The 19029-nt window shown below is 40.2% G+C and overlaps 2 protein-coding genes across 4 annotated transcripts; both read right to left on the bottom strand.

Annotated features, from left to right (window-relative positions):
* Nucleotides 1-234: 234 nt before the first annotated feature.
* LOC116485370 (leukocyte elastase inhibitor-like) lies at nt 235-9305 on the bottom strand. The gene is made up of 7 exons (XM_032180672.1): nt 9176-9305; nt 7802-7977; nt 5482-5619; nt 4445-4562; nt 3567-3709; nt 2631-2798; nt 235-1865 (listed from the first exon to the last, which is right to left on the bottom strand). The coding sequence occupies exons 2-7, from the start codon at nt 7967-7969 to the stop codon at nt 1464-1466; spliced, it is 1137 nt and encodes a 378-aa protein (XP_032036563.1). The 5' UTR covers nt 7970-7977; nt 9176-9305; the 3' UTR covers nt 235-1463.
* A 354-nt stretch (nt 9306-9659) lies between these two features.
* LOC116485368 (serpin B6-like) lies at nt 9660-19013 on the bottom strand. 3 transcript variants are annotated; one of them, XM_032180669.1, is made up of 8 exons: nt 18896-19013; nt 17057-17166; nt 16450-16627; nt 15325-15462; nt 14128-14245; nt 13746-13888; nt 11869-12036; nt 9660-10970 (listed from the first exon to the last, which is right to left on the bottom strand). In XM_032180669.1, exons 3-8 carry the CDS (start codon nt 16615-16617, stop codon nt 10566-10568), a joined length of 1140 nt encoding a protein of 379 aa, XP_032036560.1. In that variant the 5' UTR covers nt 16618-16627; nt 17057-17166; nt 18896-19013; the 3' UTR covers nt 9660-10565. The 3 variants fall into 3 exon arrangements, with proteins under 3 accessions (XP_032036560.1, XP_032036559.1, XP_032036561.1); XM_032180668.1 differs by lacking the exon at nt 18896-19013 and adding an exon at nt 18622-18695; XM_032180670.1 differs by lacking the exons at nt 17057-17166; nt 18896-19013 and adding an exon at nt 18622-18687.
* Between the last annotated feature and the right edge of the window lie 16 nt (nt 19014-19029).

The following is a 19029-nucleotide window of genomic DNA, read 5'->3' as shown; positions in this document are numbered from 1 at the left end:
AATTACAGGGGAAGCAAATGCTTCAGTTATTAATCTATTTTCCAGAGCCAAGGTTGTTTTTTCAATATTTCCACCTACTCTGAACAGGCCAAAAACTTCATATAGCTAAACATGCCTACTGGGCCAGCAATCTTCTTTGGAGCTAGCCTTCCAGCCACATAGATGGTTACTTTTGTACTCTGAAATAATAAGCTGTGTACAAAAATTTCCATTTTGAACACACACTTATAAAGTCTTTATTGGTTACTTAAAGACAAAATTATTATGCAGTTTGCAATTATGTAAGTGATTGTGTGCGCCCCACTTAGAGCTGAGGTTGTAAAGGTAAACATTAGAAACGGTACCCAGCATATACACGAAACAGGTAAATAATATCCAGAAATAAACACAATGTTAACAGTGTAATTACAGTGGTTACCCAGCAAAAGGCTGTTGCACAGTATAAAGAATTAATTAATAAAGAGGTAGTGGAATTGAGAGCTCAATAACTGTTGAATCCTTGTACATAAAGAATAAATGAAGTAACATCGGGTATGTGCTGCAGATTATTGGTAGTCATCCTCTGGAAAGCTGAGGAAGAGTTTTTTCTTTTGGAGATCACACAGGTTCTGGAGAGAAGCTATACTGTACTGAAAGCTTGCAGGAAGGTACCCTTTACCTCCAAGCATTTAAAGCTTCCTAACCCTGACAGGTGTTCACACGTCTTTCAATAACAAAAATGGCACCAAACTATGTATTTGAAAAATTGCCTTTATGTCGCCTGAAGCTATTACTTGTTTCTCCTCCTCCTCCACATTTAAAAGCTGTATTATAAGTTTTCTGGGTAATGTCTGAAAGGGGTTGCTTTTGTTTAAATAGCTTAATCCTTTCTCTATTAATAGATGTCTCCAAACAAATGTCATCTGACCTTCTACTCCGTGACAGAACTGGGTAAACTCAGCTGTTCACGAGCATGCCTTTTGGTGCCTAGAAGTATTTTATTAATGCATCTCTGAAAAGCAAGACTTTAGGCAAGACATAGCTTTTCATGTACATGTGCATAAAGAATGACTGGACAAGTCAACAATGAAGTCAGGGGTTTGTCAGCCTTAAGAGCAAACACAGAAAAACCCATGGAAAGAGAGAGACAGGGTGAATGGGTGTCTTAAAAGTCACAAATTTCTTCTAATAATATTTCTATTTCTCATCCGATTTCAAAAGAAGATTTCTTCTGCCTATGGTTAAGTTTGTCTCAGTTATTTCCTAGTGACTAATGATGTTCTGAATCTCCAGAAGAAGAAAAAAGAAAAAAAAATTACGAATCAGGTTCTCTGGGATTGTTTTCACAGGAAATGCAGAACCTCTATGACAGTTACTAAAAACAAGATAGGAGCCTCAACTTTCTGTGTCAAAATCCAGCTCATTCATGAGCAAAGTATCTGTCAATTGCTGCAGGAATGACTCTGCAAATGATAGGTTATCTTTCACGGAGAAGCATATTTGCCAAAGAAAAGTATGCTTCGAGTTGGGTTGTGGCGAATAAAGAAAAGGAAAGGATGGTCAGCATTGAAATCCTCTTCCATAACCATGCAGAGCATAGCAATGCCAGCAGTGGCAGCTGCAGCTTCTGTGCCTTCCTCATTCACTTCTACAAAAGCCTTGTGGACGATTTTAGAGAGGAAAAGGTCACGTGCCCCTGACATTCCTGACAAGTCAGCCTTGGCACTCTCAAATACATCCAACAAACCCATAGCAACTAAATCCGATCTAAGGTCGTAGCTTTCTTCTAGCTTAAATTTTGGCAAGTGGACGTGAACATCAGTTGAATATAGATGCTCTGGACGCGTCCATTCTTGGAGCTTCTCTAAGGTGAGCTCCTTTTCCAGCTAGAATTAAGAACACAGAAATCATTACCTATCACCAGGGTAGAAATGTGTCACTTTCATTTAAAGCATTTAAAGGGCTTTATATAGTACTATACAACTACAAAATAACTATATAAAAATGACCATACCCTCATTTTTGATAGCTCCACATAGATCAAATGAATGCTAATAAAATTAAGTGGAGTCAGTGCGGTTTTTAGTTGATAAAGTAAAACAAATATTTGCTTCTTGCTGCTATGCAGAGAAGGGAAAAGCATAAAGCATACACTGATGGCAACCAAAACTAATCATTCTTCCTGTTTAATCTAACTGAGTGGAATTACATAGCTAAAATCAGTAACAAAACTAATCATCAGAGAGATTGAAGATGCTGATATGTTACTGGTTATTTAATGGAAAACAGCTTAACTGTCATAAGGCTAAGAAAATAAAGACTTTCAAAGGTAGCAAAAGGAGGGTTCTGTCAGAACAAAACAAACAAACAAACAAACAAACAAAAAGCAAAGCAAGTTAATTTTGTTTTCATAATCTCCCTTGTGGTTCTGTTCAGCAAGCTAAAGGACACAGAAACACAAGCTACAAAACCAGACCACAATTTCTCTCCCTGATTCAGTGTGTGCATGTGTTCCATATTGCAGTGTTAGCAGAGCATTATCTAAACAAAAATGCTTGATAGATTTGGGGCTCTAAGAACTCATTAAGGCTTTAATTTTGAATGGCTGACCTTATCCATTAAATAACTTTAGCTTAGCTTAGGTGGGTCACCTTTTGCAGTCCAGTGGAGTCATCTTCAATATCATCAGGCAACAGGATGATCATACTAAGTTCTCTTCCCTCATAAGGCAGCTCCAAAACACGGATCTTCACGTCAGAGATGTACCCAAAACGAAATTTCTTTTTCTGATACATCATTTTCACTGTTTTTCTTTCATTCTGGATTGTTAAAAGGTACAGAAAATGTTAAAATACTAATTTAAAGATCTGATAGGATACTGACAAGAATTGCATGCTTGCAAAAACCCTCCCTCAAAAAACGCCTCAAAAACCCAACCCCTCCCTCTTCCACCATATCAGGCAATTATAAAACAACCTTCATCAGACTCCTGGCTGCATGTTTAATAACATTTTTTTTCTAAAGATGTAATGAATTTTTGGTTTTCCTTTGGCTTTTATGCCATAGTCATTGCAGAAACTGAAAAAATAAATAAATAAATAAAAGAAAAAAAAAAAGATTTCTTCAAGTTGCTGGACCTTTACATTGCTCTAGCAGCAAAAATGACTGGGGAGAGTGTTAAAAGTCAAAAAAGATCAACCCCGTTCAACATAAATCAGCTGATAGTATCTTGTAGATATAGCATCTATAGCATCTTGTAAAGCTGTTAACATAAGCAGAACATAGAACAAGAAAATGGGGCTCAAACAATATGTGCAATGACTTGAATGCCAGGCACAGTCAGGGTCCTAGCCTACACATAAGAATCACTTCTAATTTTATTCCAATAAGTGATAGAACAAAAAGTTTGCTGAATACAGAAAAATGCTAAAATCCACAAAGAACCTCTTTCAGGTAAACTGAAAACAATCACTATTTGCATTCTTTTATTAAATTACTTGTGAGTAAATCTTGTAAAGCTTCAATTTGAGACCTATATTTTTGGACCGTGTCATTAGATATATAATGCTAAAATGCATCTGTTTTACCTTATTCAATCGAAATGGCATCTCAACGGTGTTGGCTTCTTCGAATTTCTCTGCCCAATTTCCCTTGAAATAAATAGCATTCACCAGAACAAGCTTGGTTGTGCTATCAACTGAGCCTTCAGACAGCAGATCAGGGATTTTACCTTCAGAGGGGACAACAAAAGGAAAGTCACAATAAAACCTCGTAATACATTGATTGCGTACAAATCATCCATAAAATTACAGATGCTATAGAAATACTACAAGTATAAAACTCTAGCCCATTCCCATGATAAACCATTTTTTATTTCAGCACCTGTTGCTTTACTTCACACCATGCTTGTTACTAGTACACACTACTATAACTTTTGATATACCGTTACAAGAAAATGTAATATTTTAGCTTAAACCGTCACATATGACTCAGTATATCTCTCATGATTTGATTCTAGCTACCTAGATGAAAAGAACCCGAAGCAAACCAAGCCACAGAGAGCTCCAGCACATTGCTTCAGAGTCAAATTCCTCTGCAGTACCTGCAGTCAATTCTGCAAGGACTAGAAAATACACAGATTTACCCTTATTGGATTTAGAAATATAGAAGATATGGACTAGGGTGTCATTTTAGTCAAATTTAGACTAATTCACCAATTCATTATTACAAATTTATGTTTATACAACTATCCAGCACCTGCCTGAACACAAAAAATGAAAATTACTTTGGATTTATGTAACTGTCGAAGTACCCTGCTTAGGTATTCTCTGGTTCTGTCAATGAATCAACTGAATACCCTGGGGCAAAACTAATTTACTCCGTAGGTGGCAGGAAACAAAGCCTACTCCTGCTCCTAAAGTATGAAAAAAAAATGTTTGTTACTTTATTAATGAAAGTAGTTTACCTTCAGTTTTCTCCTCTACCCACTGGTTAATTTCCTTCCGGGCTTCATCACATGCCTGAAGAAAATCAACTGTAGCCAGATCAGCTCCATATAATTTCTGAACATTATTCAGGAAATCCTAGATTTTGGAATGATAAGGACAGCTTTTATTTCATGTAGATAAGAAAACATCTCTTTATGGTATAGACAACATGCAAATTGAACGTTATCACCTGCTCTGAGGTGGGGCTCTGACAGTGCACTGTCTGTTTTTTTTTTATTTGTTTGTTTTTTATTGCCATTTCTGATTGAAACACCACTGAGTAAGCCTCGTGGAACATCTGCCACGTATACATCTGTAGTGCTTACTACAGGTGTTCCAGTATTCGTCTGTCATTCTCTTGAAACAGGCTCAAGCATGACTGGGGTGGGAAAAAAAAAAAAAAAAAAAAAAAAAAAAAAAAAAAAAAGTCCCAGAAAGGGATAAAAATAGCAATACCTGGCCATACACGAAGAGGCGTGTTGTTTAGACACACAGGGAATCCCCGTTAAATGTTTTCAAAAATATTTTAAGTAATGTGGTTCTCCTGAACAATGAAAATCCTAAAAAGCTGGTAGCAAAAGACATAGGAGAGGGATGTTGTTATAATTACTGTAAACAACCTAGACTTTTTGACTTTTTGCCTTGAGCCCAAAATGCAGCAGAAGTGAACAAGCAAACAAAAGGCTTGGCTGCCTAATGTCCTGTAGGCGCATCCTTCAGATTGTGCAGATGCCGACATATATGAAAATGCATACACATGTATGCAACACTTTCATTGACTGCCCAGTAACTTTTAGAAATATGCCAAGAAATATTTTTACCCCAAATTCTCAACTGGCTACATTTTCAGTGAAGACAGCAATGCCTACGTTGCACTGCTTACTAAAGCAGAAAGTCACAGGTTTTACATTTGGACTTACTCTAGTGGTGTTTTTGCCATAGGGCATTCTGAAAAGACAGGAAAGCAACTGATGACTGAGTTTCCACCACACAGTTATGATCTGCATAAACGTACCGGCAAAAAGCTGTAGGACTTCTCTCCAAAAAGCCGATTGGCAATCCGTAGGAGATAGAAAGCATCCCTTCTGTTTATATCTGCGGTCAGTCTCCGAAATCCGGAGTGAATGTCTTCAACTTCATCAAAATGAAGTGTCTGAAATAAAAGACACCAACTGCTGCTAATACTGTCTCTAAACAATATGCAAAGTATCTGTACAGTCTGCCTGGTTTGTTGAATTGAAGAAAGAAAGCAAAAGAAGCTTGAAGCTGCTTAAGAGACTTCTGTAGACTCCAAAGAATGAATGAAACTATTGCCTTGGGGCTATGTTGGCCGTGTCAGTCACTTGTGTTAAGCTACTGCTTTATATTTAGCCCCGGATGAAGCTGTTGACTGTAATCCAGAGTCCTACTCAAGTGATGTCTGTGTATTTCCCCTCCCTGGGCCACTGGGTGATAGGCCTTATTCCCAGGTGGGAAACTGAAAAGAAAAATGATGCCACAAAGACACTTTAGGTTTCTTGCCTCTGTCTTTGGCCATAGGGAGCTTGGGTTTTTGGTTTTCAAAAGATATAGTGAAAACTAGGACAGGGCTCATATGAACTCTTGAGGAAGGCGAGGTCTGGAGAAAATTTAGAACAATTATTTTTGATGGTTTCATGAAAATATAAGCACTTTCAAAAAATAACTATCATATTTAAATTAAAAGCAGTTATACTTTATATTATATATATAAACATATACACACACATGTGCATATATGTGTGTGTACGCACATACAGCTACCCCATATGCAAGTATATACCATATTATACACCAGTACATCCTTTCCTAGAGGGAAGCTGGCTAGCCAAGTCTTATAACAGGATCACAAGAGCTACCAGACCTCACTGACAGCAAAGACTAGACCAAAGCAGGGACATCTCACCCGCACTTAAATCAAGTATTTCTCAGTAGGGAAGACTACTGTGGAACAGCCACTGAATCCAAAGCAAAGCCTTATTTCACTTCACTGGGTTTTGGGTCAGGCCTTGCTGCCCGCATGAATTCAAGCTGCATTGCACATACAGACAGATCAGGAAGACCAGTACAAAGACAAATCACAATAGGATTATGACCACAGAAGCAAATTCCTATATGCTTGTAAACCGCCCTTCGTGCTTATCAGTCACTGTCTCCTTAATTAGCTGTGTTTTGATAAATAAAGCATTATGCTATGGGAACATGCATTACTGAAGGTTAGTGTGCCGAAACACACACAAGCTTCTTTTGCGTTATTTCTGATCTCAGTAGATTTATCCTGGGTGGGGCCGACAGTTGAATCATAAGAAATATATGTTCAAAGTCTGTTTGTACAAGTAGTGATTCAATTTTACTGTCTTATTCAGTAAGCACAGCACTGGTTAATAGTATAAAACAGTTCTTCCTAAAGTTCAGAATACAAAGGTGAAATTAATCATAAGCAAATACGTTACGAGGACTGCAGTGGCAATTCTCATACGCCCATTTGCACTAGCAGACATTTGCCTAACAAAGAGAGAAACAGCAGCAACCGAATCCCTTTTGTGCAGGAGACCCAGGGGAAGTTGGTACACTCCTACCTACACCAGCTTTTGTAACTTGCACTCAGAGTTGTGAAACCACCAGCTCTGGAAGACTAACTTAAAATGCAGAAGCTGCTTGCCCCAGCTTTCATGGGGCAGGCTGTCCGACGTGGAAGGGCTGATGAGCTGGGTCTGCAGCAAAACCCAAGGTGAACATGCCAGACCACTGTCTTTTGAGCTCTCCTACCTAACCTAAGGTTACAGTACAAGTAGGCACATGGCCTCAGCTCCTCACAGATATCTGGGTGTCTAGCTGCTACTACGATATTGATGTTTAGGTAGCAGTGTCATGCATTATCATAGTTGTCATGCTTGAAATATAAAACTATATTATTATGTCTTACTTGCAAAATACACTTGGTATTATTAAGCATGCTGTTAGTAGCCATGTATTACAAAGCAGTAGTTCTTGTGGAAATGTCTCATGAAAACTAGCAAGTACTTGCTGCTGGAAACTCCAGTCAATTTAAATGATGACTGATAAATTAGTGCAATTAGTTTACCACCTCAACAATTAACTTAAGTGGAATTAAGTGAGAGAAAGGGGTGATGGCAAAGATGGAAAGACAGCGCTGGAAAAGGACAGACAGATAGCAGAAAGAGACCCAATGAGTGTGACAAAAATTTTGCCCCACGCTCATAAAAATAACGCCCTCCTTTAATTTTTCCTGCCTTTAAAACTTAATGACTTTTGACGTTAATAAAATATAAAACAAGAGAGAAAATGTTGCTAACCTTCAGCACCTGTGCCTCAGTATTACCTTTGGCCCCTAAAAGGACCATAGCCAGGGCTGCAGAAACACTGACGGGTGAGAAGAAAACATTTGCTGTTGGGTTGGTCTCATTAACCCTCCTGAAGAGATCGAGTGCGAATCTGCTGTTTGCATTACTCAGGCTCTCCATGGCTATAGCTGAAAAATAAAGCATTTGGTAAGGGCTCCAGGAAGCACTCCTGAAGGACCTAACGCGACTTGGTGAGTCACAAAGGCTGGATTCATCTGGGTGCATCTGGGTGCAGAACCAGCAAAAAGTTCACTCTCAATTCACCTTAATAAAAAAAAAAAAAGAAAAAAAAAAAAAAAAGAAATGGAATCTGTCACATTGAAAAAGCATTTTTTTCTCCCCTATTTGCATTTGTACACCCCACCCTTCCTCAGCATGCCAACTTTAAGGACACTATTTAACAACGTGAGAAGAGCTGCATGCCTCGGTAGCACAAATTACGCTGCAAAAAGGTGCCGAGCCCACCAGAGGCATACTCACGCTTACCTCCTGGGACGTGTACAGCACCACTGCTTTCACCTGCTGGCTCTGCCGAGGCCAAGCTCGCACCGGGGCACAGAAGTACCTGAGCAGCCCCACGGGTGCAGGCGGGGAGCCCGGGACTGCTGTGAGCTGCTGAGAGCAGGAGCAACCCACAGAAGAGGTGCAGCTCCAGGGCGGGCACTGCACGGCCGGAGCCGTGACTCGTTTTAGCTACATCCCCACCAGGAGCCCTTAGGAAGCGGGGTGAAAGGTGTGAGGGCTGGGTCAGGTGTGAAAACGTGTTGAAAGGCAGGTGGTGGTACCGGTTAGTACTGTAAAACCTTCCTGCTGGAGCAGGAAGACTTCTCCTTCTCTTTGATTTTAGATTTGGTGGTTTCTAGCTTCTCTTTTCTATCAGGTTTCACTTCGCCGTGAGCATGTTGTGCTCCTTCCCCCCCACATCCAGGGCAGCAGCGCTACCGCCCAGACCCAGCTACGTGGAAAAGCTCGAGCTGAAATCTGGGGATTTCTAGCCCAGGTTTTCTGTACAAATTCTAAAAAAAAAAAAAAAAAAAAGAAAAAAAAGAAAATACTGCTTCAGCTGCCAGACAGTCATGATTTTATTTTATTTTTTTTTAAGAAAAAGCCTAGATAAAAGGCAGACGGAAAAGCGTACTTTTACTTTCACTTAACAGCACCACACAGCGACCGTGCTTCAGTGGCGCCGAGTGTCTGCAGCCCACCAGCAGCACCCTACAGGGCGAAGCAAAAATTCCTCTTTTCCTTCCGTTATGGCCCTGTTCCTGCAGAAAACACCCTGGGGTGGGGGCTGCCCCGTCCCCCTCCTGCTGCCTGCCCACCTACCTGCGCCGAAGCCCCGCTGTGGTCCAGCAGCCTCAGGGCGGGGAGAGAGCAAAGGCCAGGGCTGCAAGCAGCGATGTGCAGCCCACGCCTGCTGGTGGCTGCTGCTTCCCCCAGACACTAAATTATGGTTTCGTCCTCATCACCTGACGTGGCTGATGCACTGTGCCCACCCTGACAAGCAAGCACCCTTTAAATGCACTCCAAGGTACACGCAGCACTAGTATCCTGGCCAGAAATGACTGCTTGGCTTCGGAGCCCCTGCCTTAAAAGCTCTTTATAATGAATCCCAAGGCTGACCCCAAACTTGGCAGTAATTCCAGTCAGCACCTAGGGTTTGCAGCATTTGGCAAAGCCCATGGTAAGGAATGAGTTCCTAATGTTAGGTGAAAGCTGATTGCCCTCCATCAAGCAGTAGTTGTTTTCTTCCTACTACAGGTGAAAAGAATTGCGTAACTTATGGTCACAAAAGAAAGGAACTCCCACGGCACTCACAAATTCATTTATTATTTCAGGAATAGCAAAACAAATCACTGTTAGCAAAGTCACTTCAGTTTTTGTCTTTGGCATTCAGTTAAAGTAAGAGGTTTAACAAACCATGAAGAGGAAAAATATATAGATAGAAAAAAATAAAACTTTAGCATTTAAATACCACAGAGGAACCATATGCTTTTTTATTACATTCTTTGTTAAAGGACTGATAAACTAGGTGATAGCTAATATACCCATCTGTCACATAGTGGTAAGACAACAATCTTTACCCCATGAAAACTTGCAAGGTCACTTGTTACAGAGACATACTTTTATTCCCACTCTTGTATAAGAGATATCCAGTTATCATCCAAAAAAACAAATCTAGTCAGGATGCTTAACAACATATAAAAGGTTGCCAAAGCCTCCTTTCACCTCCCTTCACCTTTATGAAAGTGTTAAATGTTCTGGAAGAACGATAAAAGACAAAAAATACTGGGGATTGGAAAAAAAAAAAGAACACACACAACAGGGAACACAGCATGAGATGTCTTCCAATCTGTCAAACAAAATCTACTTCTTCCTTTTCTATGAGATGTCACTATCTGATTACTGTCTGGTGGCCACAAAAAGGAAAGTGTGATGGGAACTGTAAGCACAGATTCAAGTGTTCACTGAGCTTATTTCTTGTCAGTAAGAAGTTACAAAACTCTCTACTCAGGTGCACAGGATAGCAAACCTGTTTTAAACAGCAGCTGCTGTGTATGTCTAAGTGTCTCTGGTACTCTATTGAAGCTCAAATGAATGACCAGAGAAGCAGATTCAGGCACAGTTGAAAGAGGCAGTTAGTGCAAAAGAGTAATCCTATCCTAAAGGAACAAAGTTACTGTGTTAATGGCAGCACTTCTGTCGAGACATCTTTTTAGGGAGAGCAGTATCTGCCACAAAACAGAATGCTGGAAGTTTTGTTGTGCCGGATGAAGAAGAGGAATGGATGATCAGCAGTGAAATCTGGAACGATCATAGCACAGCGCATTAACATCACTCCTGCTGTGGCAGCTGCTGCTTCAGTGCCTTCTTCATTGACTTCCACAAAGGACTTGTGAACCACTTCAGAAAGCACTAGCTCGTTACCAGCTGAGATGGCTGAGAAGTTTGCCTTCCTTACGTCAAACGCATCAGGCATTCCCATGTTGCTCAAAAGAGGTTTGAGAGTGTAGTTTTCTTCCAATTTAAATCTGGGTAAAGACACTCTCACCTCTGTTATATCCATCATTTCTGGATTAATCCACTCTGACAGCTTCTCAGATGTAAGTTCTCTTTCCAGCTAAAAAAAAAACAAACAAACAAGTTACATAATTAAAATAAGAAGAATCACAATTTTATGCAGGCATAAGTGATGATTACTCTATCTGTTTATATAATGCATAACATGCATCTTTTTCTGGAGCTTACAGGGTCTTAAGCCAAAATACAAGCTTTATTACCTACCAGAGACTATGGCTTCAGCTGAGATCAATCCTGTATGCTCTCTGTGGTAGATACATTACTATGAGATAGTATCTCAAAGTTTACTTTTATAAAACACATTAGACTGTAAAAAACATTTTTACATATGAGAAGTAAAAGCACAGAAGAACTGACGACAAGGTCCCAAAGAAACCAAACCCAGTTCTTCCTTTTAACCAAAAGATCCTATTTCAGTATCTTCCAGCTGACAGGCTGGTGAAAAAGCCTGCTTACAACACACTTTGTAGTCAGTGTTAGAAAAACTTATTAATTGCTTGGCTAGAGCAAGAAGCAACCAAAACTTGTATCTCTACGACAGAAGAGACCACAGACTTCCCTGTGAGCATGCTTCTAAGTAGAGGGCCAGTGACAATGTGCCAGCTGTTCAGTAAGGAAGACCTATGGGACAAGCTATAGGAAGTCATAATTGCTCCCCCAAATCTCTCATCCGCTGCTTCCCCTACTAGGGCTTCACCATAACCACAGCTAACTCCTGCTCCTGATGAGGGCTACATCTTCTTCCAGAGCCTCTGACTTCGGGGGCAGGTGAAAAGAATACATGCCACTTTGGGGGCAGGGAGATATGGGACGTATTTCAGCCAATCCTGAGCACCAGTGGTATCCTAGCTTTGGGACTGAACTGCAGGTTCGCATGCAGTACCAAGCTCGCTTCCCTGGCCAGATACAAACTGTCTGGATTTAGCTCAACAGCTTACCTTTTCCAAGCCAGTAGATTCATCCTGGATTGCATCAGGGAGCAGGATGATCATGCTGAGTTCATTGCCAACATATGGGAGCTCAAGGACTTTGGTCTCCAGGTCTCCAATATAGGTCATTGGAAATTTATCTTTTTTGAACATCATCTGCACAGGTTTGGTCTCATTCTGAAATAAAGACATCAACGGTTACTACTGAGCTAGTATGCTGGTCTTAAAATACAAAGCAGGTAACCAGTTACTTAAAGCTTTTTAGAATTTGACTGTACAGAAACCTGAGCACACTGCAGTGTACAGCCTTGTCACTCTTCCATAAAGAGAAAGATAAAAATTAAATCTCAGGACTCCTTAATTTCTAATGGGGAAATATATGTGAAATTTGCTTTAAGGCAAAGAAGCAAGAACACATATTTGTTCACTAAGCAGAGCTGGCAAGAAGCAGGACCTAGGTTCCTTGCTTTAAATTAATAAAAAATAATTTCCATTTAGGTATTTTCATTTCACTCCATGTGGCTCTAGGCACTATAACAAAACAACTGAAATATCTTAATATGCTACTAAAATGCTAAGGCACTGAGAACATCGTTTTGAATTCTTAAAAGTCACAGGGGTAGTAAGAAGGTGTAAGATTTTTCTGTTTTATTTTTCACCATCTCCATTTACATACGGAGCAGCTACTTTTGCTTACATTTTCCTCCTTTTTAGTTAAATTTAATCACTTTTCCCCTTGCCTTCACAAGATAACCATGCAATGTGTTGCTTTCTTTTTTTTTTTTAAAAAAAAAAAAGGAAAGTCCATTGAAACAATGCCCTTAGATTATGCCAGAAGTGATTTTGCAACAGCAATCAATGACGCATGAAAAGGATGAATAAGCAAAGAAAAGGCCACACAGCATGCCAAAAATGATCCAGCAAGTCATAAGAAGTGCAAAAGTCCAAGATTTACTATCATAGGATTCTGAGAAGACTACTGGGATGTTAAAGTAACTCTAATCCTGGACAGACTGTAAAATAACTAGCTTAAAGCTTCAGGTTAGCACCTGGGATTTCCAACTGCTCATTTGAGCCTACTCATTGACTTCTGCAGACCATCAGCAGCAAGTCATTATCAGGATAAAATTATAAATTTAAGCCATTTGTTTGTAACAAGGGAAGAGGTTTGCAGTTGTTTGCATATCTAAAAGTGAGTTCCTTGTCTGAGCCAAGGCAGCAATACTCAATCTCACTGTTACTTGGAAAAAGTTGTATCTCGATCTCAAAGACTAGAATCTTCAAAACCAAGCAAATAAAACTGTTTGCAAAGAAAAAGGTAATCTAAGAGCTAGGCTGGGCCTCACCCCCAGATACATCACTGGATCTGTCTTTGCAGAAGGGAGAGGAAAGAGCCCTAAGCAAATACATAAGCTTGGGCTTTGTTTCGTCTCTGGGGGGAAACTGATGGCAAGCCTTCCTTCCAAACAGGAACCAAGTCAGTCTGGTGGTTTCTAAAATGCTACAGTATGTAAATTGGGAGAGTAATATAATGCCCTATATGAGAAGTGGAGCAGTTTCAAGCATTTTTGGATACATTTCATCACTGTGAGAGTAACGGTTTGAAATCAAGCATGAGGGCTTTAATTAAACATAGTGCTTGTTTTAAGCAGGTGATTTCTTACAGAATTCACATTACCAGTTCATTTTCATCCTGGAGAAATACTTGCGTGACACTAAAAATCCTAGTAATTACACAAAACTTAACAGAAACTATGAAAGTTCTTTGCCTATCAAGGGGACAGGCAGTAAGAAGCTCCATGCAGCCAGGTAACACTGCCTGAATGATTTTTTTTCCTTCTAAGTTAGATGTATCATTGTATTGTCAGCATGTTAGTACATCATACCTTGTTAATTTTAAATAGCCTCTCGTTTGTATTCTCTTTGTCAAACCTTTTTTCCCAGTTGCCTTTGAAATAGATGGCATTCACCAACACAAGTCTGGTCATTGAATCAATAATTCCCTCTGCCAGCAGGTTTTTAATTTTACCTTTAGGATACATTGAAAGAAAACACAATTATATACACGTCAATGTTAAAAATTATCACATAATATCCAATGTGTATTAATTACTGGCTAATTAAAGGAATTACGTACCAATCAGAGAGAGTTCAATAATTGTGATTTTTTTTTTTTTTAAAAGCATCACAATATGACATCTTGAAGTAGCTGTTTATGCAAGTCCTGACTGCCACTAAACACAGCAGGGAGCTCTGCAAAACACTCACCTTCAGTCTTTTCTTCTACCCAGCCATTTATTTGCTTTCTGGAATCCTCTGAAGCATTCTTGAAGTCAGTCTGTTCTAGTCCAGCGTGATAGAATTTCTGACTTGATTCTACAAATGACTGCCAGAAACATTCAAAACAGCTTTTCACCACTATACTTTTACTGACATTCAGTCACAGATTATTTTTAAATACACAGAATAATCTATTCCCTCTCCTCCCCCAGCTTCACATAAAGCCATTAATGTTTTGTATGACATATTCCTATTAATTGTTGTATCACCTGTTGGAGCTAGCAATTATTTCCCCATTTAAGTCAAATGGCTTCTTTTATATGCTACAAAGTTCTACAGACTCAACTGAGAAACGATGTGCCTAAGATGTCTGTTCTTTTTGCTTGAGTGAGAAAACATATTATAAGCTTGTCTCTACATAAACTTCATTGTCAGACTTCCCAGGCTAATGAAAACTTTTAGGGTAGAGGGGAAACAGATTTTTCTTAGAGAATAGAAAAATTCTCTCAGAGTTAAATAGTTAGATCTTTATTCACAGATGCAAAATTCAGAGTATAATCCACGTAATTCTAATCTGATATAGAACAAAACTAACATTCTTCATTAAAAAACACCTGTAAATTAGGAAGTACTATAGTGACAACATAACAGCATTTGTTTTTCTGCAGAAGTTCTTAGACATAGAACTTCATCACTCCCAGGAAAAAAAAAAAAAAAAAAACACACAAAAAAACTAGATGCATACCTTTATTTCTAGGAAAGCACCTAAAGAACCATACATAACAGTACCTATTATTCTTATTTACATATTCTGATAAGAAAAATATTAAGTCATGTACTCCTTTTAGTATGTTCTCTGGATGACTTACTTATCAGAGAAAAGAAACTCCAAATACTTTCCATGCTGGACAGCAGTAACAGTTATTTTTCACCATATTTACATATGATCAAAGGAAAAGAGATTCATAAACCATTTGGCCCATAGCACCCCCAAAAAGAATGGATGATGAAATCCAGAAGATTTAGAGTCTGCTGGATTTTATAGTGCTTTGCATCAGTTATGCATTCAGATCACAGGGTCACCTAAAAGGATCTGCTCCACCTAGTTCAGAACCCAGTCTTCTGCATTAACTTTCAGGTTGGTAGGTCTCAACCTAGAAAAACTTTAATTTAATGTTTACTTACTGAGAGAAACTCAAATGTCTTCTCTCCATAAAGTCGGTTAGCGGTTCTGAGAATATATTTGGTGTCTGGATCGTTAATTTCAGAGAGAAGTGACTGATACCCATTGTGAGCATCCTCAGCTCTGTTCAGAGAAAGCACCTGTAGAAAGACAAATATCCTCGGTGTGGTCCATGTCTTCTTTGAAGCAATTTCTTCACCACAACTGCGTTGTGGTGTGTTTTTTGTTGTTGTTGTTTTTTTTAAATGAGTTTTGGGCTTAAACACTGTGACTTGAAAACAGGTTTTTCATCGTATCTCCTATTTGGAGTTCATCATTGAAGTCACATATGATGTACCCACTCAAAAGTTGTGCAAGTAATAAATAAGGTTGCAGAAAAGAGGGCAGCATTAGGTTCCTTCACTCCGTCCGAGCATTAGAAGACCACTGAGTGGTTGAGGTTGGAAGGGACCTCTGGAGGCCATCTGGTCCAACCTCCCTGCTTTCTAAGGAATCCACCCAGTCCCCAAAGAAGTCTGAGTCTAGATACATCCTGCCTTTTTCTTAATGCTGCACAAAGTTCTTCTTGGAAAAATGGGTATTTATAATCCCTATCCTAGAAAACCTAGCAAAAACTCTGTTAAAATCCAGAGACCAAATGAACCTGAAGTTAAAACAAAGCAAAACTTTTTCTTTTTTTTTTTTTTTTTTTTTTTTTTTAAATGCCTGGCTACATGTTTGAAACATGCACAGTCTGATAGTCTGATATTAAGCCCAAAAAAAGATGATAGAGGAAAAAAATATTTTATGTAGCTGGAGATTCACCTTTAGCTATACAAATATAAACCTACAAGAAAAAAAAATCCCAGATACCTCTTAATGACATATTAAGGAAGATTTCTATCTCCAAAACAAAACCCCACACACAACATAAGAACAGGAACCTCTTAATCTGCCCCCCTAGTACACAAGCACAATAAAACACATGTACTGATTACGTACATACCAAAGGATGACCTCTGCTCTCCAAGACCAGAATGATTATAACAATTTAACGTAAGTGGAGGCCACAGACTATAATACAGGTTTATTGTTCATATGTCTGTATTGTTCATCAAATTCAGTGCACTAAGTTTATAGAGACATACCTTTGCTATTTGGGCTTCAGTGTTACCTTTTGAACCCAGCAAAATCATAGACAAAGCAGAAGAAATACTAAAAGGAGAAAAGAATAGATTCTGTGCGCCGTTTTTCTCACTCAGCTGTCTTAAGAGGTCCAACGCAAAAGTGGTATTTGCTGCACTGAGGCTATCCATGATTCAGAGCCTAGTAGATAAAACACAAAAAGAAAAGAACGGCTCAAATTTATTTGAATGCAAACTGATAATCTATTTCTGTGTTTTACGTTTCCCAATATAAACGATTCACAAAATATCTTGGTTAGGGTATAATATTATGAAAAACTGGTTTGGTGGAATAAACATCTTAAATCCCATACTAGGCACTAGGTGGATTTATTGCTTTTATATTTCAATCCAGCACTTGTAGTAGAGGGAACAATTCTCATTGGCATCATTGGGCTTATTCTCTGGCTAAATAATACTACATACATACTACTTTTGAGATATGCATTCATGACAGTAATTTGTTTAGCATTTGTTAGAACAACTCTCCTTTGACTCTGCAATGACAATTATTTGCTTTACAGAATAACCAATGCAAAATGACATTAAAATGGCAGAATTCCAAACTTACCTTCTCCAAGTCTGTGTATCTTCAGTAATACCTTTAGTGTACTTGTTTGTGCAAAAGCTGTATTCTATACCTAACAGCAAGCCTGGCAGAAGTCAGCTGAATGACTTGACCTACAAGATTCAAATGAAATTTATCTGCTCAGCATGACAGATTAGTGCAATTTCCTGCTGCAGTACAAAGAAAAAAAAAATCAAAGTCCACTGCAGCTTGGCTTTTATTGTCTACAACACGGAAATACGTGCGATAAAATAGACTGGTCATAGAGAACTTGATGGTACCTGCATGCTCCAACACATGCAACTCAATACCTGTCAGACTTTACATACATCAGCTGCACAGACTGATAACTAACCTGACATTAGATCACACACCTATAGAAGGAGCATTAAATGCCAGAAGTCTGGGTTAACTACAGGTACGTACCACCAGACTTTGTAAGATATCAACTGATAGTAAATTGCATGCGCATATGTGTTTTTATTGTTATTGAGGCAGTGCCTAGTGTTGGTATGTTGCTACAAAATACAAAACCAACCCCTAATCCATATTCCTGATTCGTCGCATCAAATAAATAGGACAAGTTTGTGTATGTGTTCTCTTCCTTCTATAAAAATATCCTTGCTAGCAGCTTTACTACAGACAACAACAGGAACTTTCTGGTCTCTCTCTTCTCCCACAAATGGAAAAAAAAAAAAAAAAAAAAAAGGAAAAAAACAACTTGGATTGAAACAATCCTCTGATTCTGCCTGAAACAGAAGTGATGTAACCACATGCGCTTTACAGCGTGTAGGAGGCACTCTGCATTTTCAGTTCACATTGGTTATTCCCGGGACCAGAAGTTTCACTGTCAGACTGCCAGCAATGAGGTTTTCAGCCTGCAGGCGCCAGAAGTTTGTGCAGGCTTTCCACGACAGGCAACCCTTTACAGACAAAATGCTGCATCTCACACCCTTTGCCTCAAAATCTGTGCTTTTATCCAAACTGCAAGGAACAGTGCAACAGCTGTTCCTTGCAGTTTGTGCAACAGCAGGGCAAGCTTTAGTTATCCATACTCTCCCCACAGCTCAGGAACTGTAACATAACCCAACAAAGGGCTTTTGGAGACGATGCAGACAGGGTAAGGAACAAGAACATCCAAGAGACAAGCGCGCACTGTCTATTTCCACCTGCCTGCCACAACCCCCTCACACACCATGCCATTGACAGGCGGCTGGGCACACAGCACCGTGCCGGCAGCGGCGATTTTGGTGTGTCCTAACCCCAAATCGTGTCTCCTGTGCTTTGGGAAAGGCTGCTCTGAGCTGACAGGGCTCCCCAGGGCGCCCAGCCCCAGCAAGCTGCGGCTCTGCCCCGGCCACCGCCCTGTGGCCGCACCCCGGCGACACCACGGCACGGCCACCGGTACACAGCCGGCCGCCCAGCCGCAGCTCCCCGGCTGACACAGGCATCCATGAGAGGAAAGAAGCTTCGTGGAGGCGCCAAAAAATCCCCTTTTCCCCTCAAAAAAACAATCCAACGCACGCTGCCCGTAGCAAGCAGTACAGCGCAGCAGCCGCCCCACTCACCCAGCCGGCCGGCCACCGGCGTTTCCCCAGCCTCCGCTCCGCCCTTCCCCCGGAAGCCTTGCCCGGCCACGGGCCGCCCATCGCCGGGGAAAGGGGCTGGGGCTTGGCCCCTCCATGGCTGCCTCCATGGCCCCCTTCATGGCCCCCTTCATGGTTGCTGCTGGGGGCTGCGCCGCTGCGCCCCTTCCCCGCTATGGCCGCGGGCGGGCGGCGGCCATTTTGGCCGCAGCCCCCCTACATCTCCGCAGGCTTTGCCTTGCTACTTATTTCCTACCTCCTCTTCCCCTTCTCCTCGTATAACTGACAGAAAACACCATCAGGCTATGAGCATTATGCGATATTACTATTATTATTATTAATAATAATAATAAAGGTGTGCTGTTGCTGTAGCCAGAGGCTGAGCGTGGT

The sequence above is a fragment of the Aythya fuligula genome, chromosome 2 (assembly GCF_009819795.1).
Source record: "Aythya fuligula isolate bAytFul2 chromosome 2, bAytFul2.pri, whole genome shotgun sequence".
In the NCBI taxonomy this organism is placed as follows: domain Eukaryota; kingdom Metazoa; phylum Chordata; class Aves; order Anseriformes; family Anatidae; genus Aythya; species Aythya fuligula.
This window is presented reverse-complemented; position numbering and strand designations above follow the sequence as displayed.

What these genes read in the sequence shown, in the direction of transcription:
- LOC116485368 (XM_032180669.1), bottom strand. Translation starts at nt 16,617, where the DNA reads ATGGATAGCCTCAGTGCAGCAAATACCACTTTTGCGTTGGACCTCTTA. An exon ending in CTGAAGCCCAAATAGCAAAG is followed by an intron (nt 15,463 to 16,449) that starts GTATGTCTCTAT and finishes GTCTTTCTACAG; the next exon opens with GTGCTTTCTCTGAACAGAGC. An exon ending in GGTAGAAGAAAAGACTGAAG is followed by an intron (nt 13,889 to 14,127) that starts GTGAGTGTTTTG and finishes TGTATCCTAAAG; the next exon opens with GTAAAATTAAAAACCTGCTG.
- LOC116485370 (XM_032180672.1), bottom strand. Translation starts at nt 7,969, where the DNA reads ATGGAGAGCCTGAGTAATGCAAACAGCAGATTCGCACTCGATCTCTTC. An exon ending in CTGAGGCACAGGTGCTGAAG is followed by an intron (nt 5,620 to 7,801) that starts GTTAGCAACATT and finishes CTTTTATTTCAG; the next exon opens with ACACTTCATTTTGATGAAGT. An exon ending in TGCCATTTCGATTGAATAAG is followed by an intron (nt 2,799 to 3,566) that starts GTAAAACAGATG and finishes TTAACAATCCAG; the next exon opens with AATGAAAGAAAAACAGTGAA.